Here is an 18,335-nt window from a genome sequence, read left to right as displayed (position 1 = left end):
CCAAAACATGGTAAAATATTTAGAAACACAGAACAAATGGCAAGGGGGACTAGTTGAACACATATCTTGCCTTAGACATTTTTGTGACTGAACTAACTTTGGCTACAACCCTCCATATTCCTCTTCCATTTTTTAAACACCTTCAGCTAGAAACAGTCCATGGCTGAAAAGGGCTTAAATTTCAGTAGAAAGACTGGACTAATTTTGCGGACGTGTCCAAAGAATGCCATCAAGGGTCCTCTTCTTGTCTGCACTTGTACAGTACTTATAAATTGAGACTGAGACCATTAGAGTCCATGAAGGATCTGTGCATTAATTCAGAATAATTAGTATTCAATACTTTCTAGATTTAAATAGTTGGTTTCAGAGCTTCGTCTGGAGAACAGAGTAGAAAGCCTAAATTAACTCTCTTGCTAAATTATCCATCCAAAGTCATAAAAGGAAGTCTGTTTTCCCAATATGAAGTTATACTGTATCATTAATCATTCAGCATTAAAACAAATCATGCAGAGGGTGAAAAATAAAATTCCTCATGCTGGGCTCTAATGGAGGAGGAGGAGGAGTACTTAAAAGCAATTTCCCTTATATTTCCCCTTATATTAAATTTACGCACTTTGCCTAAGCAACGATAGATCACATTGACTAGAACAAATTTATGGATTTACAAGTACATAAATCCAAACTAAAAAATAAAATAAAAAATGCTTCCCTTACCAGTTCTCATTATGTCATTGCCTGGCTTTTAAATATATGGATTTTTGTTTCTTGCATGCATGGAATATTTTGAGGAGCATGTCAGTTATAGCCCAGTTATTGATTTATACTTATCCAACACCATCAGGATAGGGGACTGCGATAGGAATGGAGGGGACCCCATCCGTAATCCCTTGCGCTGCATGGTATGGGTTGTGCGAGATGTAGGGGTGTTACAAAATTCTGATGGAAACGGGAGCAGAAATTGCCAGCGCTCACTTAGTCATCCCATGAAAGGAGAGAGTGAAGCTACTGTGCTGTATCCATATATGCCCCTCTGCTTTTGCTTCCATAAGTGGTAAGGATGGACACATTTTTCCCCAGATGGTCTCTTTTCTTTGAACCCCCCCCCCGATGGTTGGGGTACCCTTTGGAAGAGCATGGGCGAGTTTTCCCACACCTAGAAGGATCAAAGAACCTTCATTCAGCAGAGGAGCACAATTGAATACAAGCCAATTGTCTCCAGGGAACCTTTGCAAAAGTTAGCAGTGCCATTAATGCAACCCTTCCCAGACTGATGCACTCCAGGTGTTTTGGGCACCTTCCCAACTTCCATCAGCCCCAGCCAACTTGGCTGATTGTCTGGAATGATGTAAGTTGTAGCCTCAAACATCTGGGCAGCACCAAACTGAAGGAGGTTGCATTCATGCCACGTTGCAGTAGATCAGAAACAATAATGCTATGTGAGGTGGATTCAGGGGTGGTTTTAGAGTGCAGCAACGATGATGTAGAATGGAGTATGAGAGGCGGTGAGAGGCACATGCCAAAATTTAGCTTTGCACAGGGCACCACTGAAATTTGACAGCTCAAAGTCTGCCACAGGTGGGTTTTATCATGTTCTCAGGAATATCCTCTGGGTTTCCAGGACAATGCTAGCAGAGCACAGAGGAGGAGATTTTGCAAAATTTTTAGGAAGGTTGCTGTAGTATTGTTTGTGTTTTTTTGCAGAGAGCAAACCTGAGAGAGAAATTGCAGCTTTTTGAAGAGTATGACAGATGCTGAGACCTCTCAGCTGAATTACCAGTGATTACAAGGTGAAGGAAGGGAATAAAAAAGGCATTTTACTTTGTTTGTCTCTAATGCACACATTTCAGCATCGAATAGTTTTATCTTCCCAGTTAAACTTTACATTCCTGCCTGGTGATAAACATTTAAGATCCACTCAACAGAAAATACATTGAAAAGTTTTCTGTTTTTCACACAGCGAGTAACCCTTGAGCTGTTGAAAGTTAGAGAAGGGTGGTGGGTTCCCCCTCTTCGCAAAACTATGGGCCTTAAAGCATCTGAAGATAGTGTATCATTCCTGCTTGCATAATTTTGCTTGCATAATTAAAAGTGTGAAATAGCTTCACAGCAAAGGAACTGTGCATGTTTAGAAACTGTGATAGCTGGGCGGGGGGGGGGGTCAGAGTTGCTCTTCCCTCCTTTGCTCTAATGAAACGTTTGTGTTTTATTAATTGCAATGAGATCATTAATTTCTGTGTGTCTGAGGCTAGTGTGTTCCGAATGTTTACAGCAGTTTTTGCCCAAAGCTCCTCATGGGACTGCTGCACTGCATTGTTTGACATGAAAAAAAATCTGTAAATATATAAATGTTTGATATTGCTCTGCTGGGAAATGGGGGCGGAATTAGTTTTCAGAGAAAGCAGATTAACTTTCGTCCAACAACAACAGCAGCAACCAAAAGAAAGAACCGTGAGCTTACATTAACAGCCACAATTAAGCACTTTTAAATCCCTTTCATAATTTCTAATAAGTCACTGAACCTAATTTGATGGAACACGTGTGGGGAACCTTTGGCACCCCAGATGTTCCTGAACTGCAACACCCATCATTCCTGGCCTTACAACACCCACTCATGAGCAAGAAGTTTCTGTCTGCTTGCCCACCTGCCTCTTCTACCGGCCAGCCTGCCTACCCATCTGCCTCTCCCCAGCTACCTCTCCTGGCTCAGATGTACTTGGAAATGGCTCTGAAAGCCAGGAAGCAAGCCAGGAAAAGAGGGCAGTGCCTGGCTGGGGGCAAGGTGGCTGCCTAAGTGAGGAAGGAAGGAAGGAAGGAAGGAAGGGAGCAAGGAAGGCACCAACTTGTTAAAAAATATGGGGGGCAGCCCCACAAAGTATTTTATGGGGGTCCTGAAGGGACCAAGACCCCATAGAGTTGGCATCTACACCAGGATAATTACAACCCAGGGTACGATTGTGATTTGCAGTCCTGCTTTGTAGGAAGCACTTGAACAATGGTTTCCCAGTTTGGACATCATGACAACAGGTGATTTAGCAGACCAGGAAATAATGTATTGACCCAAGTGTGCAAAGGGAGAAGGGAAGGGGACGAGGGCGGGATGCGGAGGTGCAATGCTGATCCAACCAACCAGTATTCATTGGACTGGGAATGTGACATCATTATACATGCACACAAATTTTGGATCCTTTCCCTTTTTCTTGCCAGTTAAAAAGATATTCTGCCATGGTGGGGTGTCAGCTCTAATAATTTATCATGGGAGCACCGTGTACACAAGAGCCTAAGGAGCGATTAAAGAATTATGAACCGTATTGATTTTTGTTTCCTTACACCTTAGAAATAAAGCCTATTAAAATTAAATCAACTACATTTATGATGGCTGTTAAATGCTGTTGGCAAGGAGAAATGTGTACCTGAAATCATTTTGTCTTAATAAAATCAGGCTTGTGATAAAGAATAAGAATCAATGTGTGGAAGGAAGTTCATTTCGTTGAAACAGGATTGGTTGGTTGATGGCAAGCAGATATTATTATAATTATTATTATTATTAGTCCGTGCTGCCCTTGCCAGCTTGGATTGATAGTTGTCAAAGTGAAGGGGGTCACCTGAGTGCTGCACTACATACTTGGATCTTAGTTTACTACTGGCATTCGAAAAGATTGCAAGAGGTAGTACAGAAATGCAAGCTTTAGTTTATAATACTGCATTCACGGACATTGAAGCTGTAAGTGGGGCTTGCCACATGAGCTAGCTGACTTCCATGGGAGAGTAAATCAATGAGCCTTGAAAATACTCTACTTGGATTGCTACTATAATTTAGGGGTGGCTGACATAGTGCCTTGCAGATGTTGCTGGACTACAGTTCTCATCATCCCTGACCACTGGCCATGGTCTCAGGGGCTGATGGGAGTGGGAGTCCAGCAACGTCTGCAAGGCACCATGTCGGCCATGTCTGTCATAATTTATATATTAATTTTATGTCATTCAGAGAACTGGCTTGTGCTCCTAGGTGAGACCTGTTGGTGAAACCTGTCTCCACAGATGAGAGGCAGGAAAGACACCTTGGGGGACAGAAGGAGGTGGCTTGTTTAGTGATTTTTATTATTATTATTTTTGCGCTACAGGGTTTGATTGACATTTTTGGAATATATGTAGTATGACTGATGCATATTTTGTTCTACTATATATACTTCTTTGATGCATTCAAAATAGAATGAGACCTTGGAACCATAGATCTGTGATGATGATGTTGACCCTGTATGTGGCAGCTGTGAAAAACGCTGAAATCAATGCTAGGGAGAGTTATTGTTTGTTATTATTGTATCTATTTTTGTGTTTTTATATTGTAAACTGTGCTGTGTTCCTCAGATGGAGGGTGGTACAAAAATGTAATAAATGAGAAGGAGGGGGGGAGGAAATGAAAATTTATTTCTACATTGCATTTATATACTGCCTTTCTGCCAAGGGATCCAAGACGGTTTTTGAAGTACTTAGGCAAATGTAAGATGGAGGACAGGCCTGTGTGACTGGAGCAGGCCCTGGTGCCGTCAGGCCTGGTGTCATCTGTGCCTGCCTCTCACACTTTTTTTCCTCACAAGGCGGATGGTGTCTGTTGGCCCTGTGATGGGGAGGGGGCAGTCCAAATGGAGCAGGCCCTACGAAGCACATAATGCTGTTATAGAAAGCCATAGTCCAACCGCACTTGGGAAACTGTGTACAGTTCTGGCTGTTTTGCTTCAAAAAAGGATATGGTAAAGTCAGAAAAGATTAAGAAAAGGGGAAGCAAAATGATCAAGTGGCTGGAGCAAGTCTCCTACATGAGGAAAAGTTTGAACATTTAATGTTTAATTTTGAGAACAGGCATGTTAGAAGAGATGTTTTAAAAGTGCATAAAGCCACTCCAGCCTTTAACATGGAAGCAAATTATGCAAAGCAGTGAACTGGAGTATATGAATTTTACATTTATGGAACAGGCTAATTAATTTGCACACATTCACACATCCAGACAAGCAAGATGCATGATCAAGGACAAGACCTGGATGAGGAAGAATCTGGTGCCACAAAACAGTCTGTAAACTGCAACAAAACAGTCTGGCTTTGTTCCCTGTTTGAGAAGTGTATTTTGGACACATGATACCTAACTGTGGAATGCATTTTAAAAATCTTAACAGGGATCTTCATGCATATTTGTACTCTATATTGATAACAGTGTCCTCTTGTTCTGTCCATTTTAAAAAAGTGTATGTCTCAATCAGCTGGTTTGCTTGGCATATCAGCAAACTTGTATGGTAAAACAATGAAGTCATCAAGGCCTCTAATCTAAGCACCTAAAAGAGGGAAAGACAACAGAACTTATAATATAACTATGCCATCTAGTGGTATTAAAACAAAGCAGTCGGGCGGGGGGGGGGGAACCTTATGCCTCAACTCTAAGGAAATAATTGAAAGAGAACAAAATCCTTAAATATCCTGGGTCACAGTTGATAATGATACAAAGAATATAAATGGGCTATTTATTATTGTTTAACCCCTGATTAAAGAATTAAATATTTAAGCCAGCTGCAAGCATATACATATGTGTGCAGGGTGGTGGTGAAGAAACCACACCCCAATATTGAGATTTAATATTCTGTCTTCATCATCTTCATCTAGCTGGTCCTCAACAGGGTCCTTGAGTTGCAAAGATCAGTTATCCTGTTGGTCACAGCACCTGTTCCGTTTTCAGTCCATGGCCAGGTGGTGACAGACTTTTTTTTACAGTGCGACCTGGGTGGGAGATTATTGGAATTCACTATGCTTTTTCTTTTCTTTTTTACGTCCTTTTAATCACTTTGATATGTCTCTTGTAAAATTTGTATGACTTATGGGGCAAACTCTGTCTAAAACCCTGATTTGCAATACACAGGTTTCTGTTATGTCTTAAAATGCCACCTTTTCTGCAGGGGAGGGTGTATTGTTCCTGTAGCTACGTCTTGCAATACATCTTTAAGTATTTTCCTCTCCTAGCTTTTTCGCTATTGGCTCATCGCTCTCCCCACAGAATCACCCCCTTACTTCCATTTTGCTCAAGGTAATGTTCAGCCTCTCGCCATTTCTCAGCTTTCCTCCTATCCTGCCTGTTGGAGTTTGGTATACAGTGGTACCTTGGGTTAAGTACTTAATTCGTTCTGGAGGTCTGTTCTTAACCTGAAACTGTTCTTAACCTGAAGCACCACTTTAGCTAATGGGGCCTCCTGCTGCTGCCGTGCTGCCAGAGCACAGTTTCTGTTCTCATCCTGAAGCAAAGTTCTTAACCTGAGGTAATATTTCTGGGTCAGCGGAGTCTGTAACCTGAAGCGTATGTAACCTGAAGCGTATGTAACCTGAAGCGTATGTAACCCGAGGTACCACTGTATATATAGCAGTGGAGTGGAGAAATAGGTAGTCTGGTAAGACTACTGGTTAAAAGAATAAAGAAAATCAAGGCAAACAAAGCCATTCTGAACAGAAGCTTATATGTAGCCATCATGGAGTCAAGAAGTTAACAAATGGAAGGTTTAACGCTAACTTATCTGGAGACAAAGGAGGAAGGGAGGAAAACCTGAGGAACAACCTGCAGCTACTCAAGAAAAAAAAGAATAGGTTACCTTTTTGTCTATCACCCTTTCTACCACTGGTTCAGGTAAGTTATTGCAAGTGTTGCTGCTTTACTCCCCAAACTGCATTTATGCATTATCTATTTTTAAGGGCTTGCCGATTGTCAGGTCGGTGGTTCGAATCCCTGCGGTGGGGTGAGCTCCCGTCTTTTGGTCCCAGCTCCTGCCCACCTAGCAGTTCGAAAGCACCCTTAAGTGCAAGTAGATAAATAGGTACCGCTTTATAGCGGGAAGATAAACGGCGTTTCCGTGTGCTGTGCTGGTGCAGGCTCGCCAGAGCAGCTTCGTCACGCTGGCCACGTGACCCGGAAGGGTCTGCGGACAGTGCTGGCCCCCGGCCTCTTAAGCAAGATGGGCGCGCAACCCCAGAGTCGGTCACGACTGGCCCCTACGGGCAGGGGTACCTTTACCTTTTATGTTTAAGATAGCATGTTCAGAGCCTATTAAGGAATGGGCTTTAAGGTCCGTGGTAGAGCATGTGTTTTGCAAAACTTACCTTTAGATAAATCTGGGGAAACCTTGGAGAGCTACTGCAAGTCAGTAGGTAAGATCAGCCTCCCCACAACCTGGTGCCCTCTAAATGTTATGAACTACAACTCCCATCAGCCCCACGCAGCATGGCCAGTGGGAGTTGTAGTTCAACATCTGGCATACACAGCAGGGAGAAGGCTGGAGTAGACAATACTGAACGTAATGGACCAGTGGTCTCTCTCTGCTCCTGTTTTCTTGAACACAAACCCCACTGAACAAGGTAGGACTTCTAATGCCTAGGACTGAAAAGAAGGTAACCTCTCAAATAGTTTCCTTACCATTGGTAGGTCACTTACCTTGTTCCAGAATGCACATCTTAACTACCCATCAGGTTGCCAGGATCTAGGAAAACTTTTGAAAGTTCATGAAGAACTACAGTTTGATTTCGACGAAAACTTGTTTTTGGATCATTAATAATCTGTGTACTGCAAGACATTTTTAAGGGAACAGTGATGCCTTGGGGGCTTTAAGCTCATGGAAAAGGGATGCGTGGAAACCAAAGCAGCATAGAGAGAAAACAATCTATGGAAAATATAGGTCAATATAGGAAAAATTTTCAGTCAACTGGGAAATAGCATAGAGTTTTGTCCCATCTGATGCAGGATTCGATGGCACAGCTTAAAAGGTTTGCTTTGATTGTGGCAGATCCCAGTGCAGTTACATGACTCTTGCTATTTATTCAGGAGTTTATAAAATGTAGTCTTTCTTCATGTTCAGAAATCCCACACTTCTGTGGAAATGCAATAAAATAAGGCGAGCTTTCAAAAGTTAAACTAGTTTACTGTAGACCTTGTGCGTCATTTGATCAGCATATTTTCAAAACAAAATTCTATGAGTAGAAACACTTCTATGACATCCAAAAATTAATTCTAAAATGCCCATATTTTATCATTTCATGTTTATGTTTAAATGGCACGCCAAATATAATTTAGGAGTGTGTTTTTAAAATGCATTAGTTGTGTCTGTTCCCTGGATCTTCTTACAATATTCAAAGACTAACCAATAAGGAAGCCACAAAATATTATGGATCTTTTCAAATTAGCGGATTCCATGGTCAAAGGATATTAGGTTGCATTTTCAACCACTTTTTATTTTGTAAAGAGAGCCCTATACCGCTTCTGAAGAAAAAGTTAATACTTGCCAAGTGCTTGAGATCCTGGCATTTTGAGATTTTGACATGTGCTCAGTATTTTAAAGAAAACATCATAATAGTTATAGCTATCTATATCTTTTTTTTTGTTTATTTATTTTAAAACATAATTTATATACTGCTTGATTGTTAAAAAAAAACCAAACAAACCTCCTAGCAGTTCACAACAATATAAAATAAAACATCAAAACTAGTTGATTAAAAATGGGAATTAAAAGTATTCAAAAGACTATTTTAGTAGATGAAAACATGTCAACATGTACTGTATATGTCCTGAAAGGCTTGCCTCAACTAAAATGTTTTAAGCAGTTGCTGAAAAAGGTATAGCAAAGGTTCCTGTCTGATGTCAACAGACTGGGAAGTCCAAAGTGTAGGTATTGCCACACTCAATTTCTTACAGGACTGGAAAGTGTATTATGTGGCACTTGTAATGGGTGTCAGTTCTGCAGATCACAGCTTTTGCACCCATCAAAGCTGGTTAAAGGCACTTCTAGCTACTGAGGGTACCTGGGTCTTCAGTGATGGAGCTGGTGTTGTGCTGTTTCAATGGACTTGCTTTATTGTACATTTCAATGGTGCATGTTTATTTAATGTTCTTGTGAAATGGTTTTGTGCATTTTAATGAATTATACTTGTAAGCTGCTTAGAACCCATCTTGGCTATTATTAAGAGATACAATATTAATAACTGCAAGGCGACTAAGCCACGCTCATTTACGTGGAAATTAGCCCCATTTAACTGAATGAGACTTACTTATGAGTGAGACATGCGTGGACTTGCGTTGACAGTGGCAATTAGGAATCTAAATGACACCCACTTCTTTGCCTGTGAAATGTGAGGAATGGGGGCCTTTTTTGCTTGGATGTTGGGGGAATGAATGAAATGGGGACTGTGAATCTTAGTTTCTCTGAGAAATGGACAAGAACCATAGTAATGGATGCTGTGCTTATTAAAATTACTTTGCCATTAGAAAGTCCATTAATGAAAAACAAATGTTGTCTCCAGACCCGCACTAGTGCCACTGAGAACATGTGGAGGTTTACAGTAACCTCTGCAGGAAGGTCATAGTGCGTAGGCTGGATCTCAGTCTCTTGATTTTTCAGACATCACCAGGTTTTCTCAATCAACAATTTATTTAAGGGGTAGGGGGAGACTGACACATTTGTACCATTATATTCAACTGAATAGATAACAGTCCAGCAGCTTAGATTGGATTTATAAAGAACAGATTGCCTTTTATTTCCTTCTTTGTTGGAAGTTCAAACCAGCTATCTCCAACCAGGAGCCATCCAGATGTTCTCGATTCCAGTTTTCATCAGCATGGACAGTGGTTATGGGTGACAGTAGTTCGCAACAAATTGAGGGTGCCATGTTAGACAAGCTGGCTTAAATAATCATTGTCACACTTGTGTCTTAAGTGGACATGCCTAGGCCTGAACTGTGAGTTCCACTGAGTTTAATGAGACACTCCTTGACTGCCTCCTAAGGCTGGATCCAAACCATTGTTTATTGACACAAACCAGATTTAGGCTGCAATCCTGTATCCACTCACTTGGGAGTAAAGTCCATTGAACTCTGTGGGACTTAATTTTGAGTAGACGACATGCAGAGGGCTTCAGTGTTAGGAAAGGGTTGTCACCCTTCCCCCATCAGAAGCAAAGAATAAAAATAGCCCATCTAAGGAGATATCCATCCAGTATAGCTTTGCTTTTCACATTACAAGGCTTCAGGATAGAGTTGTGATGCTGCTGTTAAATAAATACAACATAGAACTCTGCCAGGAAAATTGGAAGCCTGTAATTTATATACTGTCAACATCTACATTGTAATTGGGAAACAGGGATAAAACGCTATGTTGACCATTTCGGAAATGTCAAACAGTATCTTTTTAAGACTGGAGTGTTTGTGTTGTTGATGTTAAGGAGAACTGGATGAGATATCAAATATTGTGAAATGCCATTATTACGGCTCCATCCCAAGAGGCATTCTTGGTAAACATAAAACGGCTGCCCCATGGAGAGATGTGTCAATGGGTTGCTCCTTCTTGTTGCCTGGACTGGTGGCAAAGTTTCCTTTTTTTCTGCAAAAGAAAGATTTCAACAATTGAGTGCATCATCTATTTCATCATAAGCCCACTTTGCCCTTCAAAGCACTACAATTCTGGCATTTGAGGCTGGCCCATTTGGGCAGATGCCCCACCAACCCCAGTCTGCTCTCAGCTAGCCCCCACCTGCCTGCCTGCTTACAAACAGTCCATGGGGATGGCACAGCCTGCCAGATTTCTCCTCCTTAGACTCAATGTTGGCCCTGTAGAAGCCAGCAGGGGGAAGGAGGACAAAATTGGAAGTAGATGGCTTTGCCTGTCATTGGCTCTTTCTCCACTTACTCTTTGGGACTGGTAGGTGGAAGGCAGGCAGCCAAATGGCACCAGCCACCACTTAAATTTTCCCAACCCATGAAGATCACAAAATCTTCAGGTTCTGTTTTTGACCCTCTGAGAGTGTTGTACATTGCTGGGCTGACTACCTTTGGCTCAACGCTTGTATGAATCTGCTTCGGAACAGCTGTCCTCAGCCAGGCGCCCTCCAGCTGTTGCTGTTTTTATATAACTCTCATCAACCCCAAGCAGTACAAAGACCCAAACTTCTGTCTGATACCAGACTGGAGAAAGCTGTTTCAGAATCATGGATCGATCTTCGCAGGGAAACTCAGCTTGATGGTGCAACTTCTAAGCTTCCTAAATTGTTCTTTGGATCTATAACTATTGATTAGTAATTTACAGGAAACATTTACTAATCATTTATTCACCATTTAGAGCTGCTTTACATTTACAAATGACACTTTGCAGCCTGATCGTAAGGTTCAACTTCAGCTGCAGCAGTTCAGAGGGAGGTTTCTGCTGCTGCGTTGACACGTCCCCTGAAAATAGCTCTGCCCCTCTTGCAGGCTTCCCAAAGGCTGAGAGAACTATGAGAACAGGATGCTGGGTTTGGTGAGCCTTTGACCTGATCCAGATGGGCCCTTATTGTGTTGTATAGGAAGTCTACTACTCTGAATTCTACAATTCTACTTCTTTTTCATGCTTTAACTTTGTCCCACTATAGAAACCTCTGCCAGCCTGATGTCCTCTGGATGTTTTTGACTTATATCCCATCAGCCTCAGCCAGCATGGGAACTTTAGTCCATAGCATCCAGAGGAGCACCAAATTGGAAATGGCTCCGCTGTAGCATGACAGAAATACAGAGAACCAACCTCCAAGAGCAATGGAATATGGGAATGGCAAGCAGCCAAGGTTCCTTTAGGTCAGGTGTGGGGAACCTTTATGCTGAAGTACAACCCCTATCACCTCCTGCACTTTTTTATTTCCTCCTTCAGCTCCATGCCTTTCTCAAGAGACGAAGAGGCAACCACCCTCACCTTTATGCTCCGTTATGAAGGGAGCAGCAGGAAGGGAGCAGTGGGACATCCTCAAGGACACAGCTGCACCCCAGGTTGGCGACTCCAGTCACAGACCACCAGCCAGCAAATGAAACAAGATGGTAGGTGTGAGAGCAGCAATTTTTAAAAATAATATATTGTATATGAAAATACCCTTTGCGCCAAGGAATATGGTTTTGGAATCAATCACCATTCTTCTAGAAGGCCTTTGATGTTTACCTTATTGTGAGGTTCCTTCTGTTATGTAAAATTTGTATACCAAATGTGAACTGGCTCTTTCCAGCTAGGTCTTCCCACTGTGCAAACGTATTGTTGTGCTGCATTCACTGTCCACCTTGCTGCTGTTGAAATTAACTCTTTGAACTTAGAGGCTTTAATTTCTCCAACTAATTAACTTCTGCCCACGTCGTCCCTAGAGACAAAGTATGCCATAATTGACTCAGCCCAAATCTATGGGCTTTAATTGGACCTTCGATATTGTGGGATGAGACATGGGCATGAATAAGAATCAATGTGATTGTGATGTCGTCATTCACAAATAACTAGGTATCTTCTGTGATAAAGAAGCAAATCCATTCTTGCTAAGTGGGATTCATTTCCATTTTAACTGACTGGAGTACATGTAACTTCTCACACAAATTTTGTGTTTTCATTCAGAAGTGCAAATATTTTTTTTTAAAAAAAACATGCCATGTCAGTTGTGAAAGGTTCATGCATGCATTCTTCACTACCTGATCAATTTAAAAGATCCGCAAGAAATGGGAAAGGATCAGGCATTCAAGATGCAAAACATCCCCCTGCCCCCAAATACTGCTAGCTGCCATTCCTCAGCCTCATGTATCAATGCTTCCAGCAGGCAAGGTCAGTTGTTGAAGATTTGAACTGTTGGAGAGATCTTTGGAATGCTCAAGCCCTCTTTTGGTATGTTGAGGATGCATGCTGTGATGGTGTGGTGGGCGGGCTAGAAGGATGAGTTCACTGGCTCCAACCCCTCTCACCGTTATTCTCGGCACAAATTAGAGAGTGGTCTTCTGAAGCAGGGAGCCTTCCTGTGCTTGTGGAGGCAGCCTGTGCATTTCAGAATCCTGGAAAGTCAAGGTCCTAAAGCACTCGGGAGGCTGCTCACTTTAAAAAGTGGTCCCGTCTCTTGTTTCCATAGTTCTTGCAGTTGTCCTGCAATGAAGGGCTGTAGCTCAGTGGTAGAGTATCTGTGTTGCATACAAAAGGCCCCCAGATTCAACCCCTGGCATCTCTTGGTAGGGCTGGGATAGATCAGAGACCCACTTCCAGGCAGTGCAGACAACACTAAGCTGGACTGACAAATGGACTAACCTAGTTTAAGGCAACTTCCTGTGTTCCTTCATCTTGTGGAGAATGGTGAGAATGATGACTGTGGTGGGTATCTCAGTGCTGCATCCCTTCGTTGTTTCATTGCTGTCAATGGCATCAAGAATGCCTGAACTTCAGACTTAGAACTTCAGACTTAGAAGTTCAATTCCAACAAGGTTCCGTGTGTTTGAGCCCATAATTTGCAATATGATTTCCATGCAATCTTGAGGCAACGTGCCTCAAGAAAAGCTACCCATTTGTTGACACCTATGGATGTTACCCTTGTGAATAGAAACAACCCATATTATGAGTGGGTTTAGAAAGAAGGAAGCAGGTGCTGAGGATGAGTTGTGAGCTTCAACATTCCTGAAAATACAAATCAGAAGGAAGTACAAATCAGAATCTAGATTCATGATTATTTTCATCCACCGCCCCACCAAATGAGACTTTGAAATGAGAAAATGTTGATATATTGTCTTATTTCTATAGTTCTCACAAAATGAATTGCCACTATCAAATGGTTTGAGTCTACTCTTGTAATCCATTTCGAAGAAAAATGACAGATCAGCACTAAAACAAACAACAACACACCCCTGCAAACTCCCAACACGGTGTAGTGGAATGAATTAATTGAATACCAACATGCTATGAATAGCCAGTACTGTTTTCTGACACCGCTAAACATATTTCAAGTATGTTTTCTTTCCATTGCATTAGCAATTAGGAAGTGTTTGCCTAGCACATGCACGTTCGGCTTGCCTAATAATTTATTCGGCTGAATTTGATAAATGGCTGATCAGATCACTTGCATTGTTTATCATGGCAGTACAGAAGTAGGATAGTGCCCTGAGTTAATTCGCAACAGCCAGGCACATTGATTCTGACAATGACTGCAAGCAAGCAAATGCTTTAGGCTGGTCAGCATTAGCATGTGTGCCCAGCATTTCTCTGAATATTCATTGTTAAATGAATTTACATTAATCCTATCAAAGCTTAAAGAAGGCCATGGGACTGGGCAAGAAAAATCCAAAGATAACATGTGAAAAAGACTCGGTGAAAATTTATTGACATTGCACAGGCATTGATATTCTGTATATTAACCTGTCCCATTTAGTGATTTATTCTGCTTGTGCCTGTGTGTCCCCAGCACTTAGATTAGGGCATATCCAACTGGCTGTAATTTAGGAGATCTTCAACACCAGATTTGGGTAGGATGTCCAGACCCAGTTCCACCCCATGCAGCATCCTATAAAGGCCATGTGAAATAAATACTTCATTTGTAGGGATAGAGGAGAATTTTGAGTCAGAATTTTGAGTCATCTGAATTGGTCCCACCTCCCTGCAGAGGGGAAGGGTTGCAGAGAAGTCCAGTTGCACCAGGAAGTGATCTGACCATAGTACTTCTTTTGTTTCGTTTTTAGTTAGTGTTAGATCACCAACATCCATAGAGGTAAACATGCCCGCGGCTATGAATTGGGCCAAACTTATTCAGGGACAGCCCCATGGAGGCCATACTTTCCACGAAGTCCCAAGCGGCCCCTTGTAAGTTTGTGTCGGCATGGATGTTAAAATGCCCCAGGACAACCAAACTAGCTGTCTCCAGGAGCATATCCGCCACAACCTGAAGCAGCTCGGGCAGGGAATCCTTGGTGCAGAATCCTATACTGGCCCTATTGCCCAACTTCCAGAACATGCACTCAAAAAACTGGGTCTTCCCAATAGGATGCCTGGTGCAGACTAATGACTTCCTAAAAATCACTGCAACCCCCCCCCCTCCCCACCCGCATGACCTGGGTTGCTGTGCGTAAGAGAAACCTGGTGGGCAAGCAGCGGCAAGGACAGGCTCATCTGCTTCATCCAACCAGGTCTCTGTCACACCAACACATTATTGACAGTTTTCTCTCTGTGTATGCATTTATTCATTCATTTATTTTATTAAAACATGTTTACACCACCTTTAGCACTGGATCTCAAGGCAGTGTACAAGAACACTTAAGATCTAAACTTAAAACATTAGAAATACAGTGCAAGCAAAATGCAGCTAATAACATTTGTAGGGCATCAGAATGGGAAGGTTTGTCTAATCTAGTACACCCATTAGAACAGGGGTAGGAAACTCCTGGCTACTGGGCCAATCTTGGCCCACCAGGGGAATTTGACCCTAAAGGTCATTCCTCCCAAGCCACACGGTATGTGCCTGTTTGTAGTAGGGAACCAGCAGTCCCTACCAAAGCAGCAGGATTTAATTGATGGAGAGGTTAAATCCTGCTCAGTTTGGCTACACATATCTGGTCCCTGCTGGGAACAGGTGAATGCAGCCAAAGCAAGGAGCCCTATTTTTTTGCAGGCAATCGCTGCGAGAGGAACTTCTCCTGCTTGCGTCCCATGCTTGCAGAATGCAGACTTCTTTCTCCACTGCCCCCCCCCCCCGCTGCATTACCTGATGTGGAGGGGAGAAAGAAGGCTTTCTTAGTCCTATGCTTAGCACTTGGATAAGCACTGAGCATTGGGCCGGCAACACCCCTTATGCTGTGCTTCCCAAGTGCCCAACAGCCAGCTGATTGTCAGATTCTTGGGAAGCCACCTGTCAATCATGCCATGTTATAATTGCACCATGTAACTGACAGCATGCGCCGTGCAAAAAAATTAGAACAGTATCTCAATATTAGAAAATCGCTTGAGAGCTTGAATCTTGCATTCACTACTCCCACAACACTTATAGTTCAAACAGCCTGGTTGTGCAGCCCAATCCTGTCCATCTTTATTTGGAAGTAAGTCCCTTGTATCCCAGTGGCTCACATTCCCTAGCTAGAATAGCATCACATGCAGCTTTATGGTTCCTTCACCTTTTTATGCTTTTCCAGGAATAAGGTAATTTTCCTGTAAGAAAAAGCATATTCCCTTAAATGTGGCAGAAACATTTTTTTACTGCATTGTGTACATGGATCTGCTTGTATGATTCATTTAATAGTGCTGGGATAAACCTTCATCCCATAATCTAGATACTATGGCAAAAAAATTAATCCTACTATGTAATTTATTTGCTCTCTAGTAGCAGCTCACATTTATATAAGGTTTTGATACCCAAATGTAAACATCTCAGGAAACATTGATTTTTCATTGCTCTGGAATTAAAAAGAGATGAAATCTCATCAATAATTTGGGTATTCTGCGATATATATATATTTTACAACTTTCAGGTGCAGAAGTTATCACTCTCATGTTTACAGCTGGATGCTGTTAGAGCTGTGGCATGCAAATACCCTTCAGTTTAATTATTTTGGTAAGCTGCTTCATAAAACAACTGTGTAATACACATTGTTAAAGTTATATTTATATAATCAATAAAAATGATTCCGTTGTAAAGTTATATATATATACATACACATACACTCATTTCTGTTCTGTGTGTAAGCCAAATGACAGGTCTATTGCATTTTTATATGTGAGCAAATATATCTTACAGACATTGTATAATTACATGCAATACAAGAAATGTTTCTGGGTCCTTATAACAGTTTTGAGGTGAACAACCCCATCTGTTTTGAGATCCTTTCAAATATTTGGAAAATGTCACCATAACCCATCTTCAAATTTTCCAGCTGCCCCCTAGGCTAAGAATTTTCAGTTCTTTCGGCCTGTCTTCATAGGATTTCACAGTTAAAGCCTTTACCAACTTGCTGATTCTCCTCTGAGACCATTTCTTTGTCTTCAACCTTTCTCCTTCAGAAAAAGAACTGTTCTGAATAACCTCGTGCCATATAAATGCTTGGTCACATTTGTCTCCTTGTTGAACTTGGCTTGTATTTCGGGCTGCGTGTGAGAGAGAGAGAGAGAGAGAGAGAGAGAGAGAGAGAGAGAGAGAGAGAGAGAGAGAGAGAAGTGCATTACTGTATACGTTTCCAGCCCCATATGAAAGTGAAAATTCTCAGTCACTTTTGGGAGGGCAGGGGAAGCCACCATCAATTCTCCCCAATGATGCTCTTGCAGGAATGCTATGGCATGAGATAATATCCATCCAACATCCACACATCCAACTGGGCAGAGGGAGAGGAGATGGTACACAGGAGCATAGCTTCTGCCTCCATCTGCAACAGCAAGAGGAGAACCTGGATGGCTTTAAAACAAGGGTAGGCAAACTAAGGCCCAGGGATCCGGCCCAATCGCCTTCTAAATCCGGCCAACATCCATCCATCCAACTGGGCAGAGGGAGAGGAGATGGTACACAGGAATGTGTGCTTTTATTTAAAATGCATCTCTGGGTTATTTGTCGGGCATAGGAATTCGTTCATTATTATTTTTTCAAAATATAGTCCGGCCCCCCACAAGGTCTGAGGGCAGTGGACCGGCCCCCTGCTGAAAAAGTTTGCTGACCCCTGGCTTAAAATGAGGGTTAGACATATCTGGCTCCACTATTAGAGGCAGCATGAGCTCCTCTAGGCTAGGTATTGCTCTTGTTTTTTTATGGGTGCATTCTGGTTTATTTTGGACCATCCACTCATTATTCCACTTTATTAGTTGTTCTGTGATTCTTCCCCAATGCTATCACATTTGCACTATAGTTCAGGATCGTGCATAACCACCCTGCTACCAACATGAGCAGAAATCGTCGCAAATGCACAATAAAACGGGTGTCTGGAAGGGCCCTTTGCCTCTGAACTCCAGTTGCTGCAAATTGTAATTTGGGAGAGTGCTGTTGCACCCAGGTCCTGCTTGCAGACTTCCCACTTGGGGATGTGGCCAGCCACTGTGAGAACAGGATGATGAATTAGATGGGTATTTACCTTGAACCGGCAGGGATCTTCCTGGGTCCTCCAAAAGCTTTTGGAAAAGAAAACAAGGAGCTGTTTTCTGCTACCTCACCTAGTAAGTCCCTATCCCTTAAAAGCGACACCGCATGTAGGCTCCCTTGGATAGAAAAGACACTTTTGGTATTGTTTCATCCACCAGAAACCCAGGTTACATGCATGGTGAAACATAAAAAGTGGATGATTTCTCTTTATGCTGGTAGTGCTATTCTTAAAAAAAAAATCTATATTCATTTTGGTAGATAGCATCATAATTAGTCTAAGAATCATGTGTTTTCCTTCTGTTGCCTAGGTTCCTCAAAACCTCTTATCTCAAATTCGAAGATGAAATATCTATGGCCCAGATAGCAGTGGGTTTGAACTGCTCTTATGCACGATGCCACTTATTCCATGGGCCCAGAGATATGGACTTTGTTACCAATGGCAATGGAAACCTCTTATTAGCT

At 42.1% G+C, this 18,335-nt stretch overlaps 1 protein-coding gene across 1 annotated transcript in view; it reads left to right on the top strand.

Annotated features, from left to right (window-relative positions):
- Positions 1 to 18,335, top strand: part of ZNF804B (zinc finger protein 804B) — a 307,240-nt gene that overhangs the window by 57,705 nt on the left and 231,200 nt on the right. The window contains exon 3 of the mRNA XM_081931482.1: positions 11,690 to 11,853. Coding sequence (XP_081787608.1) covers positions 11,851 to 11,853 — 3 coding nt within the window. The 5' untranslated portion in view covers positions 11,690 to 11,850. The remainder of the gene's footprint in view (positions 1 to 11,689; positions 11,854 to 18,335) is intronic.

This window comes from Podarcis melisellensis, assembly GCF_964234715.1.
Source record: "Podarcis melisellensis genome assembly, chromosome: 12".
In the NCBI taxonomy this organism is placed as follows: domain Eukaryota; kingdom Metazoa; phylum Chordata; class Lepidosauria; order Squamata; family Lacertidae; genus Podarcis; species Podarcis melisellensis.
This window is presented reverse-complemented; position numbering and strand designations above follow the sequence as displayed.